We start from the raw sequence: 26,254 nt of genomic DNA, 5'->3' as shown, positions 1-26,254 counted from the left end.
TTCAAATTATTCATTCATATGCGAGTATGAGTCGCAAGGTAATTGCAAAGACCTTCTGCACCGCTGCTATTGACAGCTTGACGTACTACAATCTTTGAACAGTCGAGTAAAAGCATGTACCTTAACAGAATCGTTGGATACAGTGTGTACAGGCCAGTCACAGACCACGTGAGCCATGTTGCGTGCTGAGAAACTTTGCTTTATAGCAGAGAGTGTCCTCATACTGGTCTTTCGATCGTCTCATCTCGCTGGTTCGACATGATGTATTCTGGACAAATGGTGTCGCAGCTTGCTCATGGACACTGGGTGTCTGAACTGAGGTTACGTTCTGATGGCCGTCCTCAGGCACAAATTAGAAGCATTATTGTCAGGTTGCAGGAAGCTGTTTTCAGATTGGTGTAATACTCTGTTTGTAGCGTTTTAGGTCCTCAAATTGTCATTCACATGTGTGCAGACCTAACTTCCGTTGTCTAAAGAGACATATCTTGGTCTACACCTGTGGTACAGTATGGGCTTGTCACTCATTCACCTGTACGGTTGTGATACTCGCTACATCACATTTCCACTAACTCAAACATTTTCAAGATTTGCTATTGGATCTATAGTTTTTCTTATAGTTAGACCTTGTATACGATATGGCCTATCACACGAAAAATGTAATCTTTCATTTGTTATTGCAGTTGAATCGGGTGTTACTAATCTGAAATTTGAAAAAAAATCATGTATAACTTACCTTCCATTGTGAGTCTTTTATGAATTATGTGCTAAATTTTGATTATACACGTGATGTATTATTCACTTTGTTAACCAGTCACAAACTTTTTCTATTAAATTAACCTTCTGCAGGCATATTCATCTATGTGAAGCAAAACTACAATCAACAGAAGCTGTGTGAATTCATTGCGTACTTTATAGCTGAGAAGATAAATGATGCTTCTGAAATCTGAGGTCACTTGCAGCAATTTTGTAGAAAATGCCCACATTTTCATGGAATTATACTGAAGTAACATTCTCATGTAATCAGTTCAGACAGAAAGATGAGTATGAGACTGACAACTGAGACTAAATATAAAATTTTCGTTCCATCGATAAATGGGATGTCGAAGGACTTCCCTGCGATTACGTGAACACTTTTGGAAGCTTTATACCAACTAAGAAAGCATAACAGGGGAAATTATTAAAAGCACTTCCTTTCTTGCATCTCTACACACTGATGCAAGAGCCCTAGTGGTGTATAGTGTAGATCGTCGTATCTGAAGGAAAAATGCAAATGGCTTCTACATCAATGTGCAACGTTTATAAATAAACAGGTAATTGTGATTTTAGGTAACATCACTAAACATATCATATACAACCGACCACTGAAGCATATTCAAAAATGTTTGTACTTTTGCAGTCATTTTCCATATTTGATTTCCACCTACGTACGTGCTGGAGTTTACATTTATAGGACACCGAGTAATAGAGACATTTGTTTACTGCAAAATGCACTGCTGCTTTATTTTATACACATGAGCGCAGGGTACAGGACAATATGAGCAGCACCAGACTGCGCCTCCACAGTGTAGCGCCTCCTCAGCAGCGGCGACTACTTGCTGTGGGCGGCTCTGCGGGCAGCGCCTGTCCTGGCGTGGGGCCTGACAGCAGCTCTGCCTGAAGCGTGTCGGCTGCCTGCACGAGCATGCTTGGCGTGGCCAGCCCGGGCGTGAGCACCTGCTCAACAGGAAACAAGATACATGACGTTTCAGTGATGTCTGCTCACATTCATGTCTCACCAAAAAACATCAGTAGTCATATTAACAATACTTGTCTTTAATTAATCACTAAGCCAACATTTTATACTCAGTTAACATACTGAAGTACTTAGACGACACACAGCTGGTTTTCTGACTGTTTTTCTCTGGAATTACTGCTATCCTATTCTTCAAGAGTACTGTTCTAAGCTATAACTGCTCGTTGTGGTGAGCCGAATTATGTACAATGTAACTTACGTCGATATTTTAAACCATACTTACCTGATGCAGGCATTTGTGATCCAATCACGGACAGATAAGTAGTAAAGTATGTACCTGTGATAATGACCAAAAGTTGTTGTTCTGTTGCAGATGTTTAACATTTGTTTTTTTCGGAAAACAGTAACATAGAGCTTCTATTATGATTCTGAAAGCACTTTTAGTGTTTTTTTTTCATGTAACTATGCAACTTATGAGCTTTTATATTCGTTAACAGTGATTCAAAATCAGAATATCATGAAAGACTTAAACGTATTTGTATGCTAAAACCTAAATTCTGCAACTTGTTCCGTAATATCATTCCTTAAACAAGATAAAGATCTATTTAAAAACTCAGGCAAGAGGGCAGCGGGAGAACAGAATGAACGCCACAATGTAGCTTCAGATTATATGATTCACCTTATAACGGTATTTCAGTATATATCATGAACTTTGCAATAACTGTATTCTGAAGCCAGATGTGTTGCTCTATCAGATAGAGTAACTGCAGAAACTTTTCTTCGTACCAGTATGAAGGATTAAATGACAAGTGGCCGAATGGCTAACTGAGGAAAGTATCGCTTCCCACGCCCGGGTTCCCGGATTCGATTCCCGGCGGGGTCAGGGATTTTCTCTGCCTCGTGATGACTGGGTGTTGTGTGATGTCCCTAGGTTAGTTAGGTTTAAGTAGTTCTAAGTTCTAGGGGACTGATGACCATAGATGTTAAGTCCCATAGTGCTCAGAGCCATTTGAACCATTTGAGGAAAGTATAATTTGTGTAGCCCAAATCACGAGACTTTCTATCAAATTAGAAAGCTCTTAGAATGATTACTGAGTATTTGTGGTCTTACATCCTACCTCTACAGCTGAATTCTATTTTGTGAGGCTTGTAGCATTAATGTGTATTCGAAACACTAATGGATAACGCAAAAATTATATTTCAGGTTGAAAAATATTGCTAATCCACAATGTCACAAACATTTTTCATTATACTCGCAGTAAAAAATTTGTTTGCTAAACAATATGCAATCTTTCACATTTGGGTACAACAGTGACAACTATTTACTAGAACTCTTGTGTCATTGCACTTGTAATCAAGTAACTTGTCTGGTGACTGTTTCCTGAGCAAATCAGTCTTGTATGTAACATAATAAGAACTACCGACAGAAAAAGAGACATCAAGATCAGTGAGCAATATTGTCACATTTGTTAGTATGCTGCTAATGTTGTAGGTTCTGGATAAAGAAACACTATCACTGGTTCTCATTAGAGAAGCAAAAGTGTGTAACAGTTAGTGTTTACATGATTCTCCATTGTCACTGATGCACTGCTTTCTGGATTATGAATTCCTGTTATCATTATATCCCATTCAGCAACTCTAATTGATGTAGGAATTCTTAACAGAAATTTTGTAGCACCTGTATAGAAGACTATAAAAACGTATTATTCGGACAATATGTTCGTAAGCCATTTCGGAATAGATATCATCCACATATGACAGACAGCCTCTCCCTGAGGCATATACATGAAACAGGGGGGTCCTAATCAAAATCCGTGTTTAGCAAGTACAAACCAACGTTAAAGTTCAGTACTGTTAAATGTAGGAGTATATTCAATGTACACCGTAATGGTATAATTGTAATAAAAATGTTCTTCAAACGGCCTGTCTCATTTGCAGACAAATGTCTTACACTTTTAAAGTGCAGCAATAATTTACGTTATCAACTAAGGGTTTAAACGTAACGAAATTACGAGGGCAGTTCAATAAGTAATGCAACACATTTTTTTTCTCGGCCAATTTTGGTTGAAAAAAACGGAAATTTCTTGTGGAATATTTTCAAACATTCCCGCTTCGTCTCGTATAGTTTCATTGACTTCCGACAGGTGGCAGCGCTGTACGGAGCTGTTAAAATGGCGTCTGTAACGGATGTGCGTTGCAAACAACGGGCAGTGATCGAGTTTCTTTTGGCGGAAAACCAGGGCATCTCAGATATTCATAGGCGCTTGCAGAATGTCTACGGTGATCTGGCAGTGGACAAAAGCACGGTGAGTCGTTGGGCAAAGCGTGTGTCCTCATCGCCGCAAGGTTAAGCAAGACTGTCTGATCTCCCGCGTGCGGGCCGGCCGTGCACAGCTGTGACTCCTGCAATGGCGGAGCAACTCAGTGCTCAACTTGACATCTCTGTTGGTAGTGCTGTCACAATTGTTCACCAGTTGGGATATTCAAAGGTTTGTTCCCGCTGGGTCCCTCGTTGTCTAACCGAACACCATAAAGAGCAAAGGAGAACCATCTGTGCGGAATTGCTTGCTCGTCATGTGGCTGAGGGTGACAATTTCTTGTCAAAGATTGTTACAGGCGATGAAACATCGGTTCATCACTTCGAACCTGAAACAAAACGGCAATCAATGGAGTGGCGCCACACCCACTCCCCTACCAAGAAAAAGTTTAAAGCCATACCCTCAGCCGGTAAAGTCATGGTTACAGTCTTCTGGGACGCTGAAGGGGTTATTCTGTTCGATGTCCTTCCCCATGGTCAAACGATCAACTCTGAAGTGTATTGTGCTACTCTTCAGAAATTGAAGAAACGACTTCAGCGTGTTCGTAGGCACAAAAATCTGAACGAACTTCTCCTTCTTCATGACAACGCAAGACCTCACACAAGTCTTCGCACCAGAGAGGAGCTCACAAAACTTCGGTGGACTGTTCTTCCTCATGCACCCTACAGCCCCGATCTCGCACCGTCGGATTTCCATATGTTTGGCCCAATGAAGGACGCAATCCGTGGGACGCACTACGCGGATGATGAAGAAGTTATTGATGCAGTACGACGTTGGCTCCGACATCGACCAGTGGAATGGTACCGTGCAGGCATACAGGCCCTCATTTCAAGGTGGCGTAAGGCCGTAGCATTGAATGGAGATTACGTTGAAAAATAGTGTTGTGTAGCTAAAGGATTGGGGAATAACCTGGTGTATTTCAATGCTGAATAAAACAACCCCTGTTTCAGAAAAAAAATGTGTTGCATTACTTATTGAACTGCCCTCGTACACAAAGACCGGCACTCAAACTACCCACTTGACAGTGGTGCCAAAGCAGAGTTACTAAACACAGCCTTCCGAAAAGCTTTCACAAAAGAAGACGAAGCAAATATTCCGGAATTTGAATAAACATGAGTAACATAGAAGTAAATATCCCCGGAGTAGTGAAGCCACTCAAATCGCTTAATAGAAGCAAGTTTTCTGGTCCAGACTGTATACCATTTGGGTTCATTTCTGAGTATGCTGATGCTTTAGCTCCATACTTAACAATCATGTACAACCGCTCGCTCGACGAAAGATCTGTACCCAAAGACTGAAAAATTTTACAGGTCACACCAATATTCAAGAAAGGCCCATGCCGTTAACGTCGATATGCAGCAGGATTTTAGAACATTTATTGTGTTTGAACATTATGAATTACCTAGAAGGAAACGGTCTATTGACACACACTCAACATGGGTTTAGAAAACATCGTTCCTGTGAAACACAACTAGCTCTTTATTCACAATTTGAGCAGCCGTCTTCGGTTGTTTGCAGATGACGCTGTCGTTTGTCGACTAATAAAGTCATCAGAAGATAAAAAAAACTCCAAAACGTTGAATGGTGCGAAAAGAGGCAGTTGACCCTAAATAACGAAAAGTTTGAGGTCATCCACATGAGTGCTAAAAGGAACTCATTAAACTTCGGTTACACGATAAATCAGTCTAATCCAGAAGCTGTAAATTCAATTAAATACCTAGGTATTACAATTACGAACAACTTAAATTGGAAAGAACACATAGAAAACGTTGTGGGGAAGGGTAGCCAAAGACTGCTTTTTATTGGCAGGACACTTAGAAAATGTAACAGACCTACTAAGGGGACTGCCTACACTACGCTTGTCCGTCCTCTTTTAGAATACTGCTGCGCGGTGTGGGATCCTTACCAGATAGGGCTGACGGCGTACATCGAAAAAGTTCAAAGAAAGGCAGCCCGTTTTATATTATCGCGAAATATGGATGAGAGTGTCACAGAAATGATACAGGATTTGGGCTGGAAATCATTAAAAGAAAGGCATTTTCCATTGCAACGGAATCTTTTCACGAAATTCCAATCACCAATTTTCTCCTCCGAATGCAAAAATATTTTGTTGACACCGACCTACATAGGGAAGAACGGTCACCAAGATAAAATAAGGGAAATCAGAGCTCGTACGGAAAGATATAGGTGTTCATTCCTTCCGCGCGCTGTACGATATTGGGATAATAGAGAATTGTGAAGGTGGTTCGATGAATCCTCTGCCAGGCACTTAAATATGATTTACAGAGTATCCATGTAGATGTAGCTGTAGATGTAGATACACCTAAACCTGATGATATGAATGCTGCGGCAGTAAGGGCCGGGCGCTTCCCACCCGCCTCAACTGGTGTTTACCTTTGCCTGCCAGCCTGTTCTCCACACTCCCAGCGTCCCCACCATCGCTCCCGTCGACGTCGTCGTCTGCTGAGCTGTGAGCGTCGTCGTCATCAGCGTCTCTGTTTTCGGCTGATTCATCCACCACTTCCTCCCCATCGTCTGCAGCGACGAACGGCGTGCAATACGCCACAAGAAACACACCAGCGATCAGCAGGACGAGGGCTGCCTTCATGGTTACAGTGGTTCTACTCTGATTACCTCTCGACAAGTGCCACAAGTGAACTCACCCACCTCTTCTTATACGGCGCGTCCGACTCTTATCGCCCAAACTGCTGCAGGCAAGGACAGCTGTTTAGTGTGTACTTCAGAAAGTGCGGCTATCCATATCGGCGTCCTATCTTACTGCTGGAAATGTCTTTGGACACTTGGTAAGAAACCTTGAGCCATAAGATTAGACGAAAGAGAATTGTGAGCGCAATAGCCGATAAATACGCTACAATAAATGAAAGCAAATGATTAAATAGTTTATAGACTTGAATTATGAACTTTCCTCTTTTGTAAGGACAGTACATGCAACAGCACTGACTTAGTTTAGTAACAAATTTACGAATGAATAAGAATTTCATTTGTGCAATATTTTCACACCATCCTGTGATTTCTGATGTTGCGAATTGTTAACTCATTATACCAATAATTAACAGTAATTTTGGGTTTAGTTCCTCATGAACCATTGTTACAATTTTTATATATGGACTGATTCAAGTAGGAAGTGGTACGACAAGCCTCATCAGTCCGATGTTTATCAAATTTTGAGGCGTTGTTCATCACATAATGTATACTAGTAATTAAACTTTCTTTACATCCTGAAATGAGACTGTGACTTGTGACGCCAAGAGATTCTGATACATTTTTGTATTTATTGCGGCACGGAAGTAAATAGACTGCTGCGCGGGATTAGCCGAGCGGCCTGGGCGCTGCAGTGCGGCTGGTCCCGGCGGAGGTTCGAGTCCTCCCTCGGGCATGGGTGTGTGTGTCCTTAGGTTAATTTAGGTTAATTAGTGTGTAAGCTTAGGGACTGATAACCTTAGCAGTTAAGTCCCATAAGATTTCACACACATCTGCACATTTAAATAAATATACTGCAAACCTATTGTTCAGTAATCTCTTATCACGAATCAAACCTTTGCTGTGTCAGTTAATAGAGGTTTCTCGGTGGAGGCTGCTGTGGAAGTATTCGTCATCTCAGAATTGCTCTACGGGTGGCAGATCAGGACGCCCGGTAGGCCAGTCGTGAATACGTGCTTCTGTGGTGTGAACTGCAGTTTTTCAGTGGATTATTGCTTTTGGCACTGCATTCATCAGTGGTATGAAAACTGTATTTCGCTACATACGGGGTAATTATAATCAAACTTTCAAACCACAGTAGAAACAACACCACTGGTCAGAATGACGTCAAATTGCAACGGAATATTATCGGAGATGGGGGAAAACGTATGCCAGAAGAAAAATAAATAGTTATGAAATGTTTCAATAGATGGCGCTGCAAGCATTATAATTTAGTAGTCGTCGACTACGAATAACAAATGAATCATACAATAGTGAATAAGGTATACGTTTGACGTTAAACCAAGTGTGCATGGGCGTACAGGTGTGGTCCTTTTAGCTCCGTAAGCCCATCCACCATGGAAAGGTCATATCACATCGGATGGGAAGAACCGGTTTTTAATTGTCCTGAGGCGAAAAACGACATAAAAAGCATCACTCACATCGGTTTTTATTTGTCCTGAGGAGAAAATCCACATAAAAAGCATCACTCGCTTCGGTTTTCAACTTTACTGAGGCCAAAAACTGCATAAAAACAATCAAAATCAAATCGGATTATTAATTTCTGTGCGTTTTTTTCACAAAAAAATGTTCAATATGCTGTCCACCGTTTTCGGTAAATGGTGAAAGCGAGAAACAGCATGTTCCGCACCTGATCGAAGTGACTCTGGGGTCACGTTCAGAATGTGTTGCGCGATGCGTGTCTTCAGTGCACGTAGGTTTGCAATCGGAACATTGAATATTCAACATCTTTCAGGTAGCCCCACAGCGAGAAGTCACACGAATTAAGATCAGGCGTTTGGGATGGTCAGGCTGTAGGGAAATGATGGCTGATAATTCTAGCATTTCCGAAATGGCGCTTCAGCAGCTGCTTAACTGGATTTGCAATGTGCGGAGGTGTGCAATCTGGCATTTAAATGAGCCCATCCACGCTGTTGGAGAGGTGGAATGAGATGGTTGTGCAAAAGACAAATCGCTTACCACTGACGATACAGGTAACAGGACTGAAAGCACAGCCTCTCTTCGAAAGAATGTGGCTCTATGATCAATGATGCTGTAAACCGCACGGGTGGCGTTTTAAGGATAAAGTGGTGCTGGTTGATTTGCGTGTGGATTTTCCGTTGCCCATAGTTGACAATTCTGTGTATTGACATATCCTGTCAGATTGAAGTTTGCCCACAAAATCTTCCACGGGCAGTCATATTCTACTTACGTACGAGCAAGCAATTCTAAAAAGTCTCTCTTCTGAGAGGTCAACAGCAAGCAACTCGTGCAAATGGGTAATTTTGAATGGATATCAAAGAAGGATCCAGAATGAGATTTTTCACTGTGCAGCGGAGTGTGCGCTGATATGAAACTTCCAGGCAGATTAAAAGTGTGTGCTTGGGTAGCTCAGTTGGTAGAGCACTTGCACGCGAAATGCAAAGCTCCCGAGTTCGAGTCTCGGTCCGGCACACAATTTTAATCTGCCAGGAAGCCTCATCAAAGAAGGATGTTTCGTAGGATTTTTCGCGCCGTGCTCACGAGTATGTGTAATGTTCGGGCAATTCTCCGTGCAGTACACGTTTACTCCCACCACTCGTCTCCTCCTGTATTGCTGTGGCCACTGCTTCCACTGACCTGGAATCAATTAATTTCCTGCCTTTACTCGGTTGCACATCAAAAGAACCCGTCTTTTTGTATTTCCGAATCATTTTCCGCAGACCCACGGCAGTCATCGGACCAAAGCCTTTTTTCACACACTTCAGTGTCCGGAACTTCTGGAAAGCTACCTGTGCACAATCATTCTTGTAATACAGCCTTACAAGCAGAGCGCGATCCTGCATTGAGACAGTGCTGGCAGACGCGAAAGGAGGATAACCTTCTTTTTCTTCTTTTTCTTTCCTTTCCCCTATGCGACATGATACAGTACAGCATCACCGGTCTTTCGCGGTCTAACTGTGTTGGTGAGGTAGTTAATTCATCCACAGGGCAATGACGCAGCGTCATGTACTTTGGAGGTGTGACGATGGGACTTGTCTCGTACCACCCTCCAACGATGACAGTACATCATTCAGGCAGAAAAATGTGGCCCGACATGGGCAGGTAGGGTGGTAAAGTTTTGGATGTAGAATTGGGGGCTAGTCCCAGCTAAGGATGTAGCCGAGTTGGGCTTGCCATGTCGTTAGCCGAGATCGGGATCTGAGTCCTCTAGGACGGTTGGAGGAACCGAATGTCGATGCCAGCAGCATGGCAGTGTGGTCCCAACGTGGCGCATCCATGACAAGTGTCCCGCAGGGCATCCACTTTCTCACAGAGCCGTCACGCGTTGTTGCGTATGGTCGTCTTGAGGTGGACGATACCTTCTTCCTCATGGAGAGACACAATTGTCGTGAGTGGTGGGGCGTGCAGGCTCCACTGGAGAACCTTCTTCTGCAGGCACTGCATCGTCCACATCTTGGTGACACTAATCGTTGCCCATGCAGTGGACTATACGTGCGAGTAGTAGGATAGCTGCCCGGTGCATGTGGAGCTTGGTATGTAAGTCAAGTTCCCTGCTGCGGAAGAGAGGGTACAAAGCCCTTGTCAGTTCTTGCCCCTTGTTGGCGACATACTTCGCATGACAGTGGAATGGCGACTTGCGGTCCATCAGAACCCCTAGATACGTGGCTGTCGGGGCCAGGGCACCTGCACGCCTGCAGTATATTGCGGTGGAGGAATGGGTGCCGTTTCGCGAAATAGACTGCCGTAGTCTAGGTGGCATTGAAATCTATTTTGTTTGTCTGCCACCTGGTGATGGTGGTGTCCACCTGTCTCTAGAGGCGGGCGACGACGGCGTCAGTGAAACGTCGAGTGGTGTATAGTGCTGTGTCATCAGCATATTGTGCCAGCTGTCACTCGGTGATGACTGGCATATCATTCACATGGATATTTAAAAGAACAGGAGACAGCACTGATACTTGTGGAGTGCCTGCCTACAATCGGTGAATGCCAGAAAGCATTCCCCGTTGAACCACGAGGAAAGTCCTACCGCGAAGGAAATCATCCACAATCTTAACGTAGATATCCAGTATACGGGTCTGCGTCACCATCTTGCGTGACAGATCTTGTCGTAGGAGATCTGAAAGTTCAAAGAAAACGGCTGCTGTCGACTTGGTGGTGTTGAAGGCTTTGCTGACTTGTTCAATGATTTGTAGAAACTGAAGTTCGGCAGAGAGGTGCGAAATAAATCTGTACTGTTCAAATCGGATTGTCCCTGCCGCGCCAGAGGTTGGGAATGTTGGTGGAGGATCACAGATTCAAGGACCTTCACCACGGTATTTAAGAGGCTGATGGGCCTGTTGTTGGTGGGGATCTGGGGACCGTAGGGCCCTTGAACAGCTTGGGGATTAGAATCAGCTCGGCTGCTTCCACTGAGTGGTGAAAAAGCTGGACGTGAGACAACGATTTAAAATGTTGGTGAAAAATAAGAGAGGTGTACGCGGAAGGCAGCAAAGATGTTCATTTAAAATTCCGTCCAATCCGGTGGCTGACCGGCTGCGTTTCCGTCGTAGGATCCGATGGAGTTCTGCCGCGGAAGTAAGGTGGGGGGCAGACAGAGGTGGACGGCTGCAGAAAGCGGCAACAGCTGATAGGACATCGTGTTCGTCCTGTAGTTCGTCCAGGGAAATGTCTTGGACAAGAGGGTGGTTTGGCTCCTGTAACGCGTCCGCTGGCGTTTCGACAATTTGAAGTATATCCTTCGACAAGCCCGCTGCCGCACGAATAGGATGGGCAGTCGCCGGCTCAGAACGTCACAGGGCGTGAATGGCAGCCCAGTTATGGTGTAGGAGGTGGAGAGCTTCACTGTTTTCTGTTTTCTGGCAGTCAAGTAATCCATGGCATGGACTATATTTCCCGCTGCTGTCAAGTCGAGGTCGTGCGAGTGAAGTTATTAAATACCCTGGTGGACTTGTCCCTATCAGTGATGGTCGCAGTGGAACGAACTTGAAATGAAAGAGTAGTACCGGTGAGGTGCAGGGTACTGTGTCATGGCCAGAGGCCAGTTTATGGAGAACCTCCAGTGAAAACTGAATGGCGACGTTTTTGAATATGGCTACATCCAGAACGTCCGGTTGGGAGTTGGAACGGACTGGTATATGGGCAGGTTAATGGGGGCTATAGACCGACAGCGCTGAAGTGTCCTCCAGGTCAAAGAGGAGTTGGCCTTCGGGTTTAGAGACCCGAGAATGCCAAGTTGGGTGATTAGCATTGAGATCCTCCAGAAAAGGTGAGCCTGTCGAAGGCCGTCAACAGGCGAAGGTCCACTTCAAGCAATGGCTTGTTTGGGCTCAAGTACGCTGCTGCAAGGTAATGGCACCAAGGCGTGTGTAGATAGTAACTGCTGTGGCATCTATGTGTTCCATTGGGTGGAGAGTCTTTTACATATGGACAAGAGCTTTATTGTGGAACAGAGCCGTGCATCCACCATGGTGACTGAAGCGGTCAGAGCGGTAACACACCATGTTATGGAGGGAGAACTCATCCACCAGTTGAGGTTTGTTCCTGTGACCATTAAAATATGCACATGATGCTCATGGAGGAAGGCGTTCAACTCCATCTTCATGTGTTTGATGCCATTGGCATTAAAAATGCAGGTGACAAGTTCCTGAGGGGACTGGTGGGGGTGTGATGGTCTACTCGCCATTACAACAATATTTGACTAAGCCATTCCACTAGGACCATAACCTCAGAGAGTCCATCCTCCAACCAATGGATTTTTTGGACAGTGTCACGAATGACAGCCTAGATGTGGGGTTCGATGAATAAGACGACGAGCTGTAGGATTTCACCCATGTCCTCCTGAAAGGACATATCACTCTTCACCACTGGGCGAGGGTCCCGGGTGGGCTGCTTGCACCTGCGTCGGGCAGTGGCGGGATTAACTGTAGGCAGAGTGGCGGTAGGGGTAGAGGGCTGGGATACAGCCACAGGTGGACTAGAGGGGGTTGCAACTGGCTCTTGTAGTCGGTGAGCAGTGGAAGCCACCGTGGAAGACAGGCAATGAGGAGGAGGCTGGGCTGCAGCAGCAAATGATGTGATGGGAGTCTGGGCAGAAGGGGACACATGTGCCTCAGAAATGTCTGGTGCCTGAAAACAGGGAAATTGGTTCCCATAGCGGTGGGGGAGGTCTTTTTGTTCTTGGTTTCCTTTCGGAAGAACGTGAAGACTTCAGTGCCTTATGGTAGACAGGGCACCCTCTCCAGGATGCCATGTGGTGGGGATCGTGGGTTGTGTCCAAACACTGGGTTCATGTAGATTGCTCCAATGTGGGGAATGCGCAATTCTGCACTAAATGTGGGCTGGTACACTTACTGCTCGGCAGTGGTAGGGAGCAGTAATCCCAGTATGTCGTATACATTGGCATTTGCTACAGATGATGGGCCCATTTCGTACAGAAGGTCCCGGATCTGGTAAATGCACTCTATGACCTACCTCTGGGAAATGGAGAAGTCATGGGTAGGGGAGGGGATCAACGCCTGGGCCTTTTGCTATAATGGCGGACCAAAGGGTCCTCGAAACGGAGTCAATGCAGTTCCTTCTTGACCTCCTCTAGTGTAACCTTTGGTGGCAAATCCTTGAGGACGATTTTGGTTTGGCGATTTCTCAACGTCTGGAGGGTGAAGTAAGGCATCATCCTTGATCTGACAAATTAAAGAATGATTAGGTAGTAGACCCTACTGTCGAGCAGGTATTTCACATGATCTTCCTCGTAAAGAGCCCGCACTTGCCAGATAATGAGCCGCTGGAGGACAGTGTCCAGTTTAGTATAATTAGTGACATTACACACCAAAACAGGAAGGCCTGACGGGGTCTATTGAAAAGGAGTATCTGGAGCAGGAGCCATTTCCTCATCCACAGGACCGTCTGGTGCACCCTCACCTGGGAAGGAGGTATTGGAGCTGGATCCACACTAAATGTGGGCTGGTACACTTACTGCTCGGCAGTGGTAGGGAGCAGTAATCCCAGTATGTCGTATACATTGGCATTTGCTACAGATGATGGGCCCATTTCGTACAGAAGGTCCCGGATCTGCCCGCGTTGGCGGAGGAGCGTCTAAAGCGCCTGGAGTGACCGGCAGAGGACTTTCTGACTGTGTCAGGGCGCCCTGAAGACTCGCCACGGTGGCGGGACAACGTAGGAAGTGGTGCACTCATAGTTACAGCCGGGTGGTGATCAGGCACAGCCGAGGAGTTCGCCACGTCACAACGAGAAAGATCACTTACTAAGCAGTCAGGTGAGTCGTCGGGCGACGATGATACGGAAGAACGGTCCCTGACACGGGCGGCGGAGACAGTCGTCACCGTGATCACGGTGATCGGTTTCAGTGCCGGTGGTATCCACCGGCGATTTGTGGCAGTTGGCGCGATTCAAACGATACCTCGCCCGCTGCGAGTTGGGCGGAACATCAGGCGCGATTGGAAGCCGGGGCGAGCGGCATCTCCTATGAAGGGCAGCGGTGGAAGTGTAGGAGAGCCGCGACGGTTGCTCTGCGGACTCCGCCATGGTAGACATGGGTCCGCCTTACGTAGCCAGGGGCCCAGCACTGGATGACTACGCATACCAAAAGCTTCCCAGCTAATCTGGGACAGAAACGACGAACGACCAATGCCGAAAAGGCAGGTAAACAACGCTGATATACGGTGAAAAGTAGAATGATACGACACGCAACGCACTCGTACAGGAAAACACTTCCAGGGATCCAATCTGTAGCACAAGTAAAAGTCGTGTACATGGCGTGTTTATAGCATCTTTAATGGGTCGTGCGCATGACATACAGCGCCATCTACTAATCAATTTTCAGATTTTTTTTTTCTTCTGCGTTACGTTTTCCCCGTTCTGCGATAATATTCCATTTCAATTTGACTTCATTCTGACCAGTGGTGTTATTTCTACACCGTTTTGAAAGTTTTACTTTAATTATAATCACCCTGTATATTCAAGTAGCCTTTCTGCTCTCTTGCGTATTATTCATGACGTGTATTTAGTACGTGTGGCGTAGGGCTTGCAGTGTGTTCGTTCAATAAATTTCAGTTCCTGCCCTCTCATCTTAAATAATCGACTAGCAAAACAATTCTTGCAATCAGAGAATAGATCTATAACTACTGATTTCCTTCGCGATATTAAATAACCTTCTAATTTTTCCGTTTTAACTTACTACTTTATATTTACTTGTGCAGTGTAATATATAGTCCGGAGGTCACTGATAATATGTGCTGAAAATCCATAGATACAAGCAGGCATGAATTGTCATTGAGTAATTTGTTGTAAACACCATTTCGTATTGCCTGAATCTTCCTTAGGTGCTTAAAAATCGACTTCACATTTAGGAGGGAAATACACCAAGCGTGGCTGTTCTACTACGTTCATTTCCGAATTAGTGCATTTCGTATTTACAAGCTTTACTTGCTTGTTCATGCAGATATCCTTGTCATTTTAAAATATAGATGGTTCTCTTCCGATTTTTCAAAAGTGAGTTCTGCCAAAAATGTTTAGAATGTGTTAGATCTGAAAAGTAGCGAATAATAGAGTCATTACAAATGAAAGGGAAGCACAACTGGTGGAAGGAAAAGCAGTTACTGCGTCATCTTGTTTTGGTCGAATCTGTCCTAATGAACATTTTATACGTGATAGTCCACATTCTTCTGCAAACTCTGCTAAGTCTCTAAACTCAATTACTGCTGACAGAGTGTTACCACCTGTTAATTAAGAAAACTAACTAAGAGACTAAATGTTATGTATGTTAAGGTAGTTGAAGGAGGTAGTGTGTGGAGAGTCAACCAATAATTAATGTGCTCTTAGTATTTTTTGTCGATTGTGCAAGGAACTCCATTCCTTCTCTTGCTGCAGGGAAATATCAGCATACTGGTAATTACCATCATTTATACCCTGTGCAGTGAAACAATGTTGTTCTCTGCTATGGAAAATATCTTCACATAGGAAGGTAAATTACAAAGGCTAATACTAATAATAGTTTAAATTCTGGAGGAAACTGAACATCCTCAAAGTCTTCTGCTATGAGAGAAATACTATAATTTAATAAATTAAATACCCAAACCAATTACAGTTAAATTTTATTAAAATTATCGATTCTGTGCAATCAGAGGCAAGTCATGAATGAAGAATTTATGGAATATTATTTAGTGTATTTTATAAGGTATTCCATACTTTTGATTTTATATATACATAATCAAAACACCAATAAGGAGCTGTGTGGCTTGAGTGAAAGTTGATAAGCATGTTTCTATATCTGAAAAATGATGTCCATCTACATTTTGCCACAGTCGCATAAGAGTGGCACTACTAGCGCTTCTATGACGATCCGAAACTGATTTGCTTTAAAAACTGCTGTAACGATCATGAGAGATATTTGGCTTTGAAATCGGACATAGTGAGATGATGGTTAGTCAAAAAAGTTGAGAAAGAAGCCATTATCAACTCTTCACGGACTTTGAACGAGGTCGTGTAATATCGCTATGCGGAATTGTATGTTCCTACTGCGGTACTGCATAAAGACCTAGCAGGAATGCCGTCATTGTACTTGATAGTTGGCAGAAATGGTCACGAGAAATGTACGGTTGCGAGAACACCAGATTCTGGACAGCCACGTGGTACCAGCGAAAGGGAAAGCCATAATGTTCAGAGTATCGTATAGCACCTGCAGTACCAGTTTGAACAGATATTTGCACCACATTGACACAACGAACTGTTAATAATCGACCACTTCAAAGACAACTCCGAACCAGACGTTATGTGCCGTGCATTAACACTGGGCCTACAGCTACAACTATGGTCTGGAGTACGATTTCGTATGACAGGACCCCACGCATCCCAACTGCAAATTTGTTTGTCTGTCTGGTGATTCAACCTGTTTTGTTTTCATTCATGAACAGCATTCCAGGGCATGTTTCCAACAGGATGTTGTTCGCCCACTTACTGCTGATCAACAGGTGTTGACATGTCGATCTGTCTCTAATCCAGCACATATGTGACACCATTGGAGAACAACATTTGCAAACAGCATTAAACTACCTGTATTGACCGACCAAGTACAACAGGCACCGAACTACACCCCACAAACAGACATCTGGAACCTGTACAACACACTGCGTGAACGTTTGCATGTATGCATTCACCGTTCTGGCTATTACACAGGTTATTAACGTACTAGCATTTCCATTTGCGATGGTTTATCCCGCGCTTACATTAACCTGCGATCTTCCCTGAATTTCAGTTTCAGATCCATTGATGGAGCCTTTGTCTAGCTTTATAACATCGCTTCCTCCGATAAATGTAAAAATGTGGTATATGTATGTATCTCAACTACAATTATGGCTCAGATGCTTTGGTTGGCAGTATCACAATTTCTTTATGGTCTTTGTTTTTATTTAATATAACTTTCTGTAGAGAGTTAATTTTCGTTGACAGTAGTGATGGTTCTAACTTTATCTTTTGTGCTCTGTTTTTTGGTCAGATTTTTATCCTTTTGTTCTCCAACATTTGTAGTGTTCTCTGTAACTTAGCAGTGTCTGTTTTATTTTTGGTAGCTATTTCACACATTTAACATTTCTGACATATATAATCAATAATTTTAGTGTGGTTGTTCAGTGTTATATTATAGGTATTTATTAAATTAGTTTGGTTATCTGTCGCTGAATTTTGAGCAAAGGACGTGAGTTCACTTTAAATGAATGTCAAACAGTTTATATCAGTAGGCAGGAAGCTGGATAAACATATGCACAGTGACAGTTATAGAACGAATTCAAATGATTTTTTGAAAAGTTTTGACATAATAGTTAAAGTGTTCTTTTTATTAGATCTTCATCTACATCTATACTCTGCAAACGACCGTGAAGTGCAATGCAGAGGACTTATCCCGTTGTACCAATTATTAGGGTTTATTCTTGTTCCATTCACATATGTAGCGTGGAAAGAATGATTGTCTGAATACCTCTGTGCATGTAGCTATTATTCTAATCTTACCCTTATGATCCCTATGTGAGGGATATGTAGAGTGCTATAGTAAGTTCCCAGAGTAATCATTCAAAGCCAGTTCTTGAAATTTTGTTAATAGACTTTCTCGGGATAGTTTACATCCGTCTTCAAGAATCTGCCAGTTCAGTTGCATCAGTATCTCTGTGTAACTCTCCCATGGAGCAAACAAACCTGTGATCATTCATGCTGTCCTTCTCTGTATACATTTAATATTTCCTGTTAGTCCTATCTGGTACGGGTCTCACGCACTTAATTACAGTAAACTTCATTGACCAATAACTATTGAAGCTCGTGTACTCTGGTATTCTCCATCGTCAGTACACGAATGTTCAGTATTACTTCATTCATCTTGGTGATGGAAGCAATTATTTAGTAAACATATGTTGCAATACGTAAGTAAACGTATGTAAGCACAACAAAATAGGGAACCAAGCATTGGCACGATTAACTCTTTTCGTTTGAAATTCACAATGCATTCTTAATTGGAATAATGATGTACATTAAAACAAACAGTCAAGCACTAGAAGTGGTACATATCAGCGGACTTTGTGCTTAGTGTAAATATCGCCACGTATCTCATATGCGTAAGACCGCTGTGCAAAGTAACAGTGTTAAACGCCAAGTATATTGAATAGTACATTCAACAAATAGCCGCATTCTGCAGATTTTTTGTCTGTTTTACCGCTAAGTACTTACTGTTCTTAAATATTTTATTTTTTTCATTTAGCAGTTTAGCAGTTAAAAGAAAGAACATGTTTATCACCAATAAGAGACGAAGCCTAGTCGGTTTCCAGGTGATCTGTTGCTGCAGAAAGTTGTTTGTGATTTACAATAATTCCAAGAATACAGTTACACAATTCTACGTCAGCTGATGATGGTGCGAACCGTGGAAGCGTAGAGAAGTATTTTTTATTCCATCTAAAATACCTGGTGTTTTTCAGCACGGACATGCTATTCTGCCCCCATTCTGAACTCGAAGTAGAGAGATTCTGGACGAAAAAGTCAGGAGAAGTGTGTAAAACTGTTCGAGTCGAAATCTGGATTATCAAGATTTCAAATGTTTTGAAGGAACTGCAGCAAATGACACTAGAGAGAGAGAGAGAGAGAGAGAGAGAGAGAGAGAGAGAGAGAGAGAGAGAGGTAACCTGAAACTTGAAGCTAGATTTCATTGGCCTTAGTGAATCGAAATAGAAACCAACGAAGTGTTTCCTTGAAGCAACTGTACAGCAATAACTGCAGCTGCTGCATGAGCGGTTGATGCATCTGGTATTCATGTTGTTATACATGGGACAATGGAGAAGGAAGTAGGAGACTATGAAAAACACAGTAGAAATCACAATCGAAATACGATGTCACTGTTTTAATACATGAGCAACTTTTAATTATTGCCCAGTGGTACTAAGAGAAACGAAATTCTGATAGGCAAGATCTAACCTGGAGGTTACACGACAAAAATATGAATAATATTGGTGCTGTCTGAACATACTGAGCACTGAGCACAGAACTAATTATGGCGGTTTCTCGCGATTTTGGGCAGGACTGATTGGGCACAAAGAAGTCACTTTTGAAAAAGTAAAGCTTGTAAATACGAAATATGCAAATTTGAAAATGAACATAGTAGAACAACAACACGTGGTGTATTTGTCTCTTAAACGTGAAATAAATTTTATGCAACCAAGGAAGATTCAGGCAACACGAAATGGTGTTTGTAACAAATTACTCAAAGACAATTCATGCCTGCTTGTGTACATGGGTTTACACCACATACTGTCAGTGACCAATGGGTCATATATTACACTGCAGAAGTAAATATAAAGAAGTAAGTTAAGATGGAAAAGATTAGAAGCTTATTTAATCTCGCGAAGAAAATCAGTAGTTATATATCTACTCTCTGCTTGCAAGAATTGTATTGTTAGCAGATTATTTAAGATGAGAGAGCAGGAACACAAATTTATAGAACGAACACATGGTAAGCCCCATGCCACACCTACTATATACACGTCATGAACAATACGCGAGAGAGCAGAAGGCTAGTGTAATATATATAGCGACGAGTCTCGCTACTGTTTGTAGTGTTTAGATTGCGAGCAATGCGTCCATAGACAACCCGTTGAAGGGTCATAGGGAGCAATCCAGTTTTCATACCACAGATGGCTGCGGTGCAAAAAGGAATAATCCATTGAAAAACTTCAGTTCACATCAGAGAAGCACGTATTCACGAATGGCCTACTGGGCGTCCTGTCGGTGTGGCCGTGCGGTTCTAGGCGCTTCAGTCTGGAACCGCGTGACCGCTATTGTCGCAGGTTCGAATCCTGCCTCGGGCATGGACGTGTGTGATGTCCTTAGGTTATTTAGGTTTAAGTAGTTCTAAGTTCTAGGGGACTGATGACTACAGCAGTTGAGTCCCATAGTGCTCAGAGCCATTTGAACCATTTTTTTTTGCGTGTTGATCTGCCACCGGTAGAGCAATTCTGAGATGACGAATACTTCCACAGGAGCCTCCAGCCAGAAACCTCGATTGACACAGCAAAGGTTTTATTCGTGATAAGAGATTCCTCAACAATACGTTTGCAGTCTTTTTTTGAATCTGTCCACATATAAAAATTGTGAGTAATAATGGTTCATGGCGAACTAAACCCAAAATTACTGTTAATTATTGATATAATGAGTGAACAATTCGCAACATCAGAAATCACAGGATGGTGTGAAAATATTGTACAAATGAAATTCTTATTCCTTCGTAAATTTGTTATTAAACTAAGTCAGTGCTGTTGCATGTACTGTCCTTAGGAAACAGGAAAGTTCATAATTAAAGTCTATAAACTTTTCAATCATTTGCTTTCATTTATTGTAGCGTATTTATCGACTATTGTGCTCACAATTTTCTTTCGTCTAATCCTATCTTATGGCTCAAGGTTTCTTTTCCAGTCTCCAAAGATATTACCAGCAGTGAGATAGGACGTCGATATGGATAATCACACTTTCTGAAGTACACACTAAAAAGCTGTCCTTGCTTGCAGCAGTTTGGGCGATAAGAGTCGGACAAGCCGTATAAGAGGAGGTGGGTGAGTTCACCTGTGGCACTTGTCGAGAGGCACCCAGAGTAGAAGCCACTGTAACCATGAAGGCAGCCCTCGTCCTGCTGATCGCTGGTGTGTTGCTTGTGGCGTACTGCACGCCGCTCGCCGCTGCAGACGATGGGGAGGAAGTGGTGGATGAAGCAGCCGAAAACAGAGACGCTGATGACGACGACGCCGACAGCTCAGCAGACGCTGCCGCCGACGGGAGCGACGGCGGGGACGCTGGGAGTGTGGAGAACAGGCTGGCAGGCAAAGGTAAACACCAGCTGAGGCGGGCGGGGTGCGCCCGGCCCTTACAGCCACAGCATTCACATCATCAGGATTTGGTCTAGTTTGAGGACCCGTCTTTGTGTAATTTCGTGTAGGTTTAAACCCCTAGTTGATAACGTTAATTATTCTTACGCTTTAAAAGTGTAAGACATTTTCCTGCAGAAGAGACATGCTGTTCAAAGAACTTATTACAATGATGCCATTACTGCGTTCATCAAATATACTGCTACATTCAACCACACTGACCTTTAACATTGGTGTTGGGCATCATTAAAACATTTATACTTGCTAAATACGGATTCTGATCAGGGCCCCACCGATTTATGTCCATGCCACAGGATGGGGTTTTCTGTCATATGTGGATGATATCTGTTCCAAAGTGGCTTAAAAATATATTGTCTAAATAACACATTTGTATCAGCCTTGTATACAGATGCTACAAAATTTCTAATATGAATTTCCACACCAATGAGAGTTCCTGAATAGGATATAATAGTAATAGTAATTCACAATCCAGAAAGTACCGCATCGGTGGTAATGGGGAAACATGTACACTAGATGGCCACCGAGTAAGATCTCAGGTATTTTCTTTATCTGCTAAAGAATTTATTTTCCTTGTTTTGTATACTTGCTGTAGTGTCTGTTCTTGTCAAATAACTAAATATTAGCGTCCCAGCAGAGCTTCTTCTCGAAAAAGCTTGTTCTTTAACTGAAGTCCTGATAATCGCGAAATAGCACGAAATTTTGCGTGACATAAACACCACAGGTTCTATTCAAGTTTTCTTGACAGTGCAAAATTCGCTTAAAAAAGACACTACTAGTTTCGTCAGTGTCTATTGTCTCAATAAAAGTGTAATTAAACGGTTCTAAATCGTATTTAAGTAACACATTTCATATTGTTTACTAGTTAGATAGACGCGATCCAGGCCTAAATTTTAAGAGTTATAAACGTCTTAAAAACTGGCCAAACACACCTGATATCGCAAATTCTCTAAAAGCAAAGTAATTACAAATTTATTCTTCCGTCATTGTATCTCTAAATCAGTACAAAAAGAACAACCACCGCACATAAGGCATTTGCGTCTTTTTTTTTTACACACTGCCAATCTCGCGTCCTTGACAAATTTAAAATATTCATTAAACTTAATTATTCTTTTGAAACTGACCATGAGTGAGAAACGTGGGAGCTGTTATAGGGTAGTAAGTAGAGGGATTTGTTGCCAAACTTGTAGGAAATATTTTCACTGAGGGGCATGCAGTGGGGAGAATGTTGGCAGAAGAGGCTCTTACCTGGATCTGCAGAGTATGCAGTAGGTACATTTTGATTGGGGAACAGGAAAGGAGAATCCGTGCCCTTCAGGTACAGTTGGAGGAAGCAAGGAAGGAACTCATAAGGATCAAGGGAGAAAAGGGGGAGGAGGGTGGTTGTGAACTGACAGCTGGTAGGAGGACAGGAAGAGAGAGAACTCTATCTGACAGTTTTATCATCAACGGCAAAAACAGGTGTCTATCACTGCCAGAGTTAAGTGGAGAAGAGCCTCAGGTAGAACAATGAGCAAGGATTGTGCAGCACACTTCAACTGAAGCCAAGAAGCCTAGGAATGTACAAAGTCTTAGGGAGAATAAAGTGCTGCTGCTAATTAGTAGCCATGGGCAGAACGTAGGCCCTCATTACAGGAAAGATTAGGGCAGTGTACCAGGCCACCAGTGTCTTCAAGCCAAATACAGGGTTAAGTCATGTCCATAGAGGACCTAGCGTTTTTATGTAAGGACTTTACAAAAGAGGATCATGTAGTGATAGTGGGTGGGGCACGAAACAGTTTGGACAGGGATGGGACATATGACATAGGTGTTGACCTGGACAAGATAGCTACCCTTACTCATGGCAACAACGTACACATTGTTGAGGTGTTGTGGCGTCATGATCGACCACACCTTGATGGAGCTGTGAGGCGAATCAATGTGGGGTTAGGGATGGCTCTGAGGACAGCCAATTTTGCTTATGTTTCTCTGATGCCGTTGGGACTATCAACAGCTGGGGTTTCACTAGGCATGGCCTACACCTAAACAGGACTGGGAAGGGACGATGGGTACAGCTGATTCACGAAAGTATAGGGGATGGATCTCAGGCCACACATGGTCAACTACCTGTTGTCATAGGTAGGAAAATTAGGTTTTTTTTAGTATAAATCCAGACAACAGGTTCCCCTGCCTAAAGAATATCTCCAGAAGTTTAAAAAATACTGAAACACTCACTCACAAAACAGATTTTACAGATTTTAACACTTCTAATATCACATATACCAGACGTTGTAAAGAAAAACCACTGGAAAAAGTAACATGGGGCATTTCACATCACAACATGCAATCAATAAAAAATTAAATATAACTATTAGAAAGAGAACTCCGCTCTTTGAACTGTACAGTAGTTTGTATTACTCAGCACTGGTGTAGAGACACAGAAATCCAATATGTAGTATTATCATTGTATGAAAAGGCAAAGTCTTATTGGAGAACTAGTTCAAGGAGTGGAGGATCATGCATTTATATCAAAAAAGGAACACAGTTCAAATGAAGACATGGCCTCAGTACAGTAAGTGAAGACAAACACTTTGAAATCTCAATCACTGAATTAACAGGAATTGATATCGCCAAGAAATTAATCATTTTGTGTGTGTATAGATCTCCCAGTGGTAGTGTGGACACTTTTTTCAATAAAATGACAGAAGTTCTACATAAAGTCTCAAGTACGAAGGTCAAAATAATTCTGTGTGGGGACATTAACATCAACACTAATGTCATAAATGAATCTAGCAGCACCTTCATAAAGATCCTTCAAAGCATTGACATGTCCTTATTGGTCAATTGTGCAACAAGTGTTACTACAACGACTGCATCAGTAATTGGCCATGTGGCCACAAATATGGACATGGAAAAAAGGTGATGTAGCTGTAAAAGATCTCGGACTATCAGACCATCTCTGTCAAATAACAACAGTAAAATCAGGCATCGAATGATTCTCTAAACTACAAGCCTACAAACGACATCAATCACAAAAGGACTAGAAACAAAAGCTGGGATAAAGTGTATAAGGAATCCAATGTGAATATGAAATTCTCTAAATTCACAACATTGTTTAAACTGAACATTGAAAAGGCATTTCCAAAAGTATGCTTGTCTGTATCAATATCTCACAAACACAGATGGATAATAGCAGGTATTAAGAAGTCCTCCCAAACACCTCAGTTCCATGAAAAAATTAGCAATGATCCAGAATTCTCAAATCTCTATCATACAAAAAGATCTATAGGAAGGTGCTGATTGTTGCAGAAAAGACGTTTAATGTCAACATAATATATAATGCAGAGAATAAAAGCAAAGCAGTCTGGGAAGGTATATAAAAAGGAAATGGGGGAGGCAAACAAACGCAGAATAACATACTGCTAAGGGAGGGGGATATGGTAATAAATGATCCATAACACTTAGCAAACCATGTAAACGAGCATGTTTACAGTATGGCAGAGAGTTAACAGCAAAAATTCCCCCCCCCCCCCAAAAATACAACGCCTGTAAATAACGTTGCAGTAAATAAATGGTGTTAGTTCCAACCACAGAGAATGATGTCAATAAAACTGTTCAAAAAGTAACAAAATTAAAAGCCGGTAGGCATAGATGAAGTAGCAATGTGTGTACTGAAACAATGCATGGGATTATACAAGGCCTCTTAAGAACTGTAATAAGTGAATCCTTCACATCAGGGACATTTCCAGAGCAGTTAAAACAGGCAAGAGTTGTACCTTTGCTTAAGAAAGGTAATGCATAAGACATAGAAAATTACTGGCCCATTTCCCTTCTGTCGGCCTTCTCAGAAGTAATAGAAGTAATTATGAAAGACAGAGTAATGAATTACCTGAATAACTACACTCTTTTAAGCGACTCACCGTTTGGTTTCCAGAGTGGCAAAAATATGGAGTTAGCCAAATCAGAATTTACAAAAGTTGTACTTGATGCTCTCGATAAAGATGTGTGTGTCACAGGCATATTTTTAGATTTTTCTAAGGATTTGATACAGTCGACCACATGATTATATTAAATAAATTAGAAGCATTAGGAATAAGAGGGGTAGCTAATGACTGGTTTAGATCATACCTAACAGATAGGGTACAAGGAGTAAAGATAACACATACTTCAAATAGATCTAAACATTTAGTAAGACACTTATCACAATCAAAATGAATTAATATAGGGGTTCCACAAGGTAGCATATTAGGACCAATACTGTTTCTGATATACATCAATGACTTTTCCAGCTGTGTTATTCATGGTGAAAAAATTCTCTTTGCCGATGACAGCAATATTATAGTCACTGAGATAGCAAGAGAACTCCTTGCTGAGAAAGCAAATGAAACTCTCAAGGAAGTTTATGACTGGTCAATAAGCAATAAAGTGACATTGAACATAAATAAAACTAATGCCAAGAATTTCAGTTTGAAGAGAAAAAATGAATATGTTCAATTAAATGTAGGTGGCACCTCTATAGACTATGTAAAAAGCGCAAAATTTCTAGGAATGATTAGTGATTCTCAGTTGAAGTGGTATGAACACACAAAGGTACATTCAAACAGAATGTCATCAGCATGTTATGCCCTTAGAATCCTATCATCAGTATGTAATATGCATTGTCTTTTAGTTACATATTATTCATACATACACTCAGTTCTTAGCAATGGAATTCCTTTTTGGGGCACAAATGCACAAAATATGAAGACAATTTTCAAACTCCAGAAAAGACCCCTAAGAATAATAACCAAAAATACCAGTCGATTTCATTGTAAGGATCTGTTCAAAACCCTGGGGATTTTAACTGCTCAATGTGAATACATCTAACAGTCAGTTGCACACATAAAAAATAACATTGGTAATTACTACACGAACAGCTCTGCCCATGACCATGCAACAAGAGACAGAATCAACTTACATTTAACAAGAAAAAATAAACATAAAACTCAAAACAGCATTTTCTACCAAGGAATAAAATTGCAAAATAAATTACTAAAAGAGATTAAAGAAATTGCAAAAATACACTTATTTAAAAAGTCAGCTAAAAAGTACCTGTTATGCAATGCATGTTATACATAGAA

At 42.2% G+C, this 26,254-nt stretch overlaps 1 protein-coding gene across 4 annotated transcripts in view; it reads left to right on the top strand.

The window, feature by feature from the left end:
• The window catches only part of LOC126198459 (uncharacterized), a 263,192-nt gene that overhangs the window by 199,071 nt on the left and 37,867 nt on the right, over window positions 1-26,254 (top strand). For 3 of the 4 annotated variants that reach the window (XM_049934803.1, XM_049934801.1, XM_049934805.1), the window contains exon 1: window positions 20,846-21,098. The exons of the other annotated variant lie outside the window; for it this stretch is intronic. In XM_049934803.1, the coding sequence (XP_049790760.1) occupies window positions 20,961-21,098 (138 nt within the window). In that variant the 5' untranslated portion in view covers window positions 20,846-20,960. Of the gene's footprint in view, window positions 1-20,845; window positions 21,099-26,254 lie in introns of those variants that run through there. 4 annotated transcript variants of the gene reach the window in all.

The sequence above is a fragment of the Schistocerca nitens genome, chromosome 8, assembly GCF_023898315.1.
Source record: "Schistocerca nitens isolate TAMUIC-IGC-003100 chromosome 8, iqSchNite1.1, whole genome shotgun sequence".
In the NCBI taxonomy this organism is placed as follows: Eukaryota; Metazoa; Arthropoda; class Insecta; order Orthoptera; family Acrididae; genus Schistocerca; species Schistocerca nitens.
This window is presented reverse-complemented; position numbering and strand designations above follow the sequence as displayed.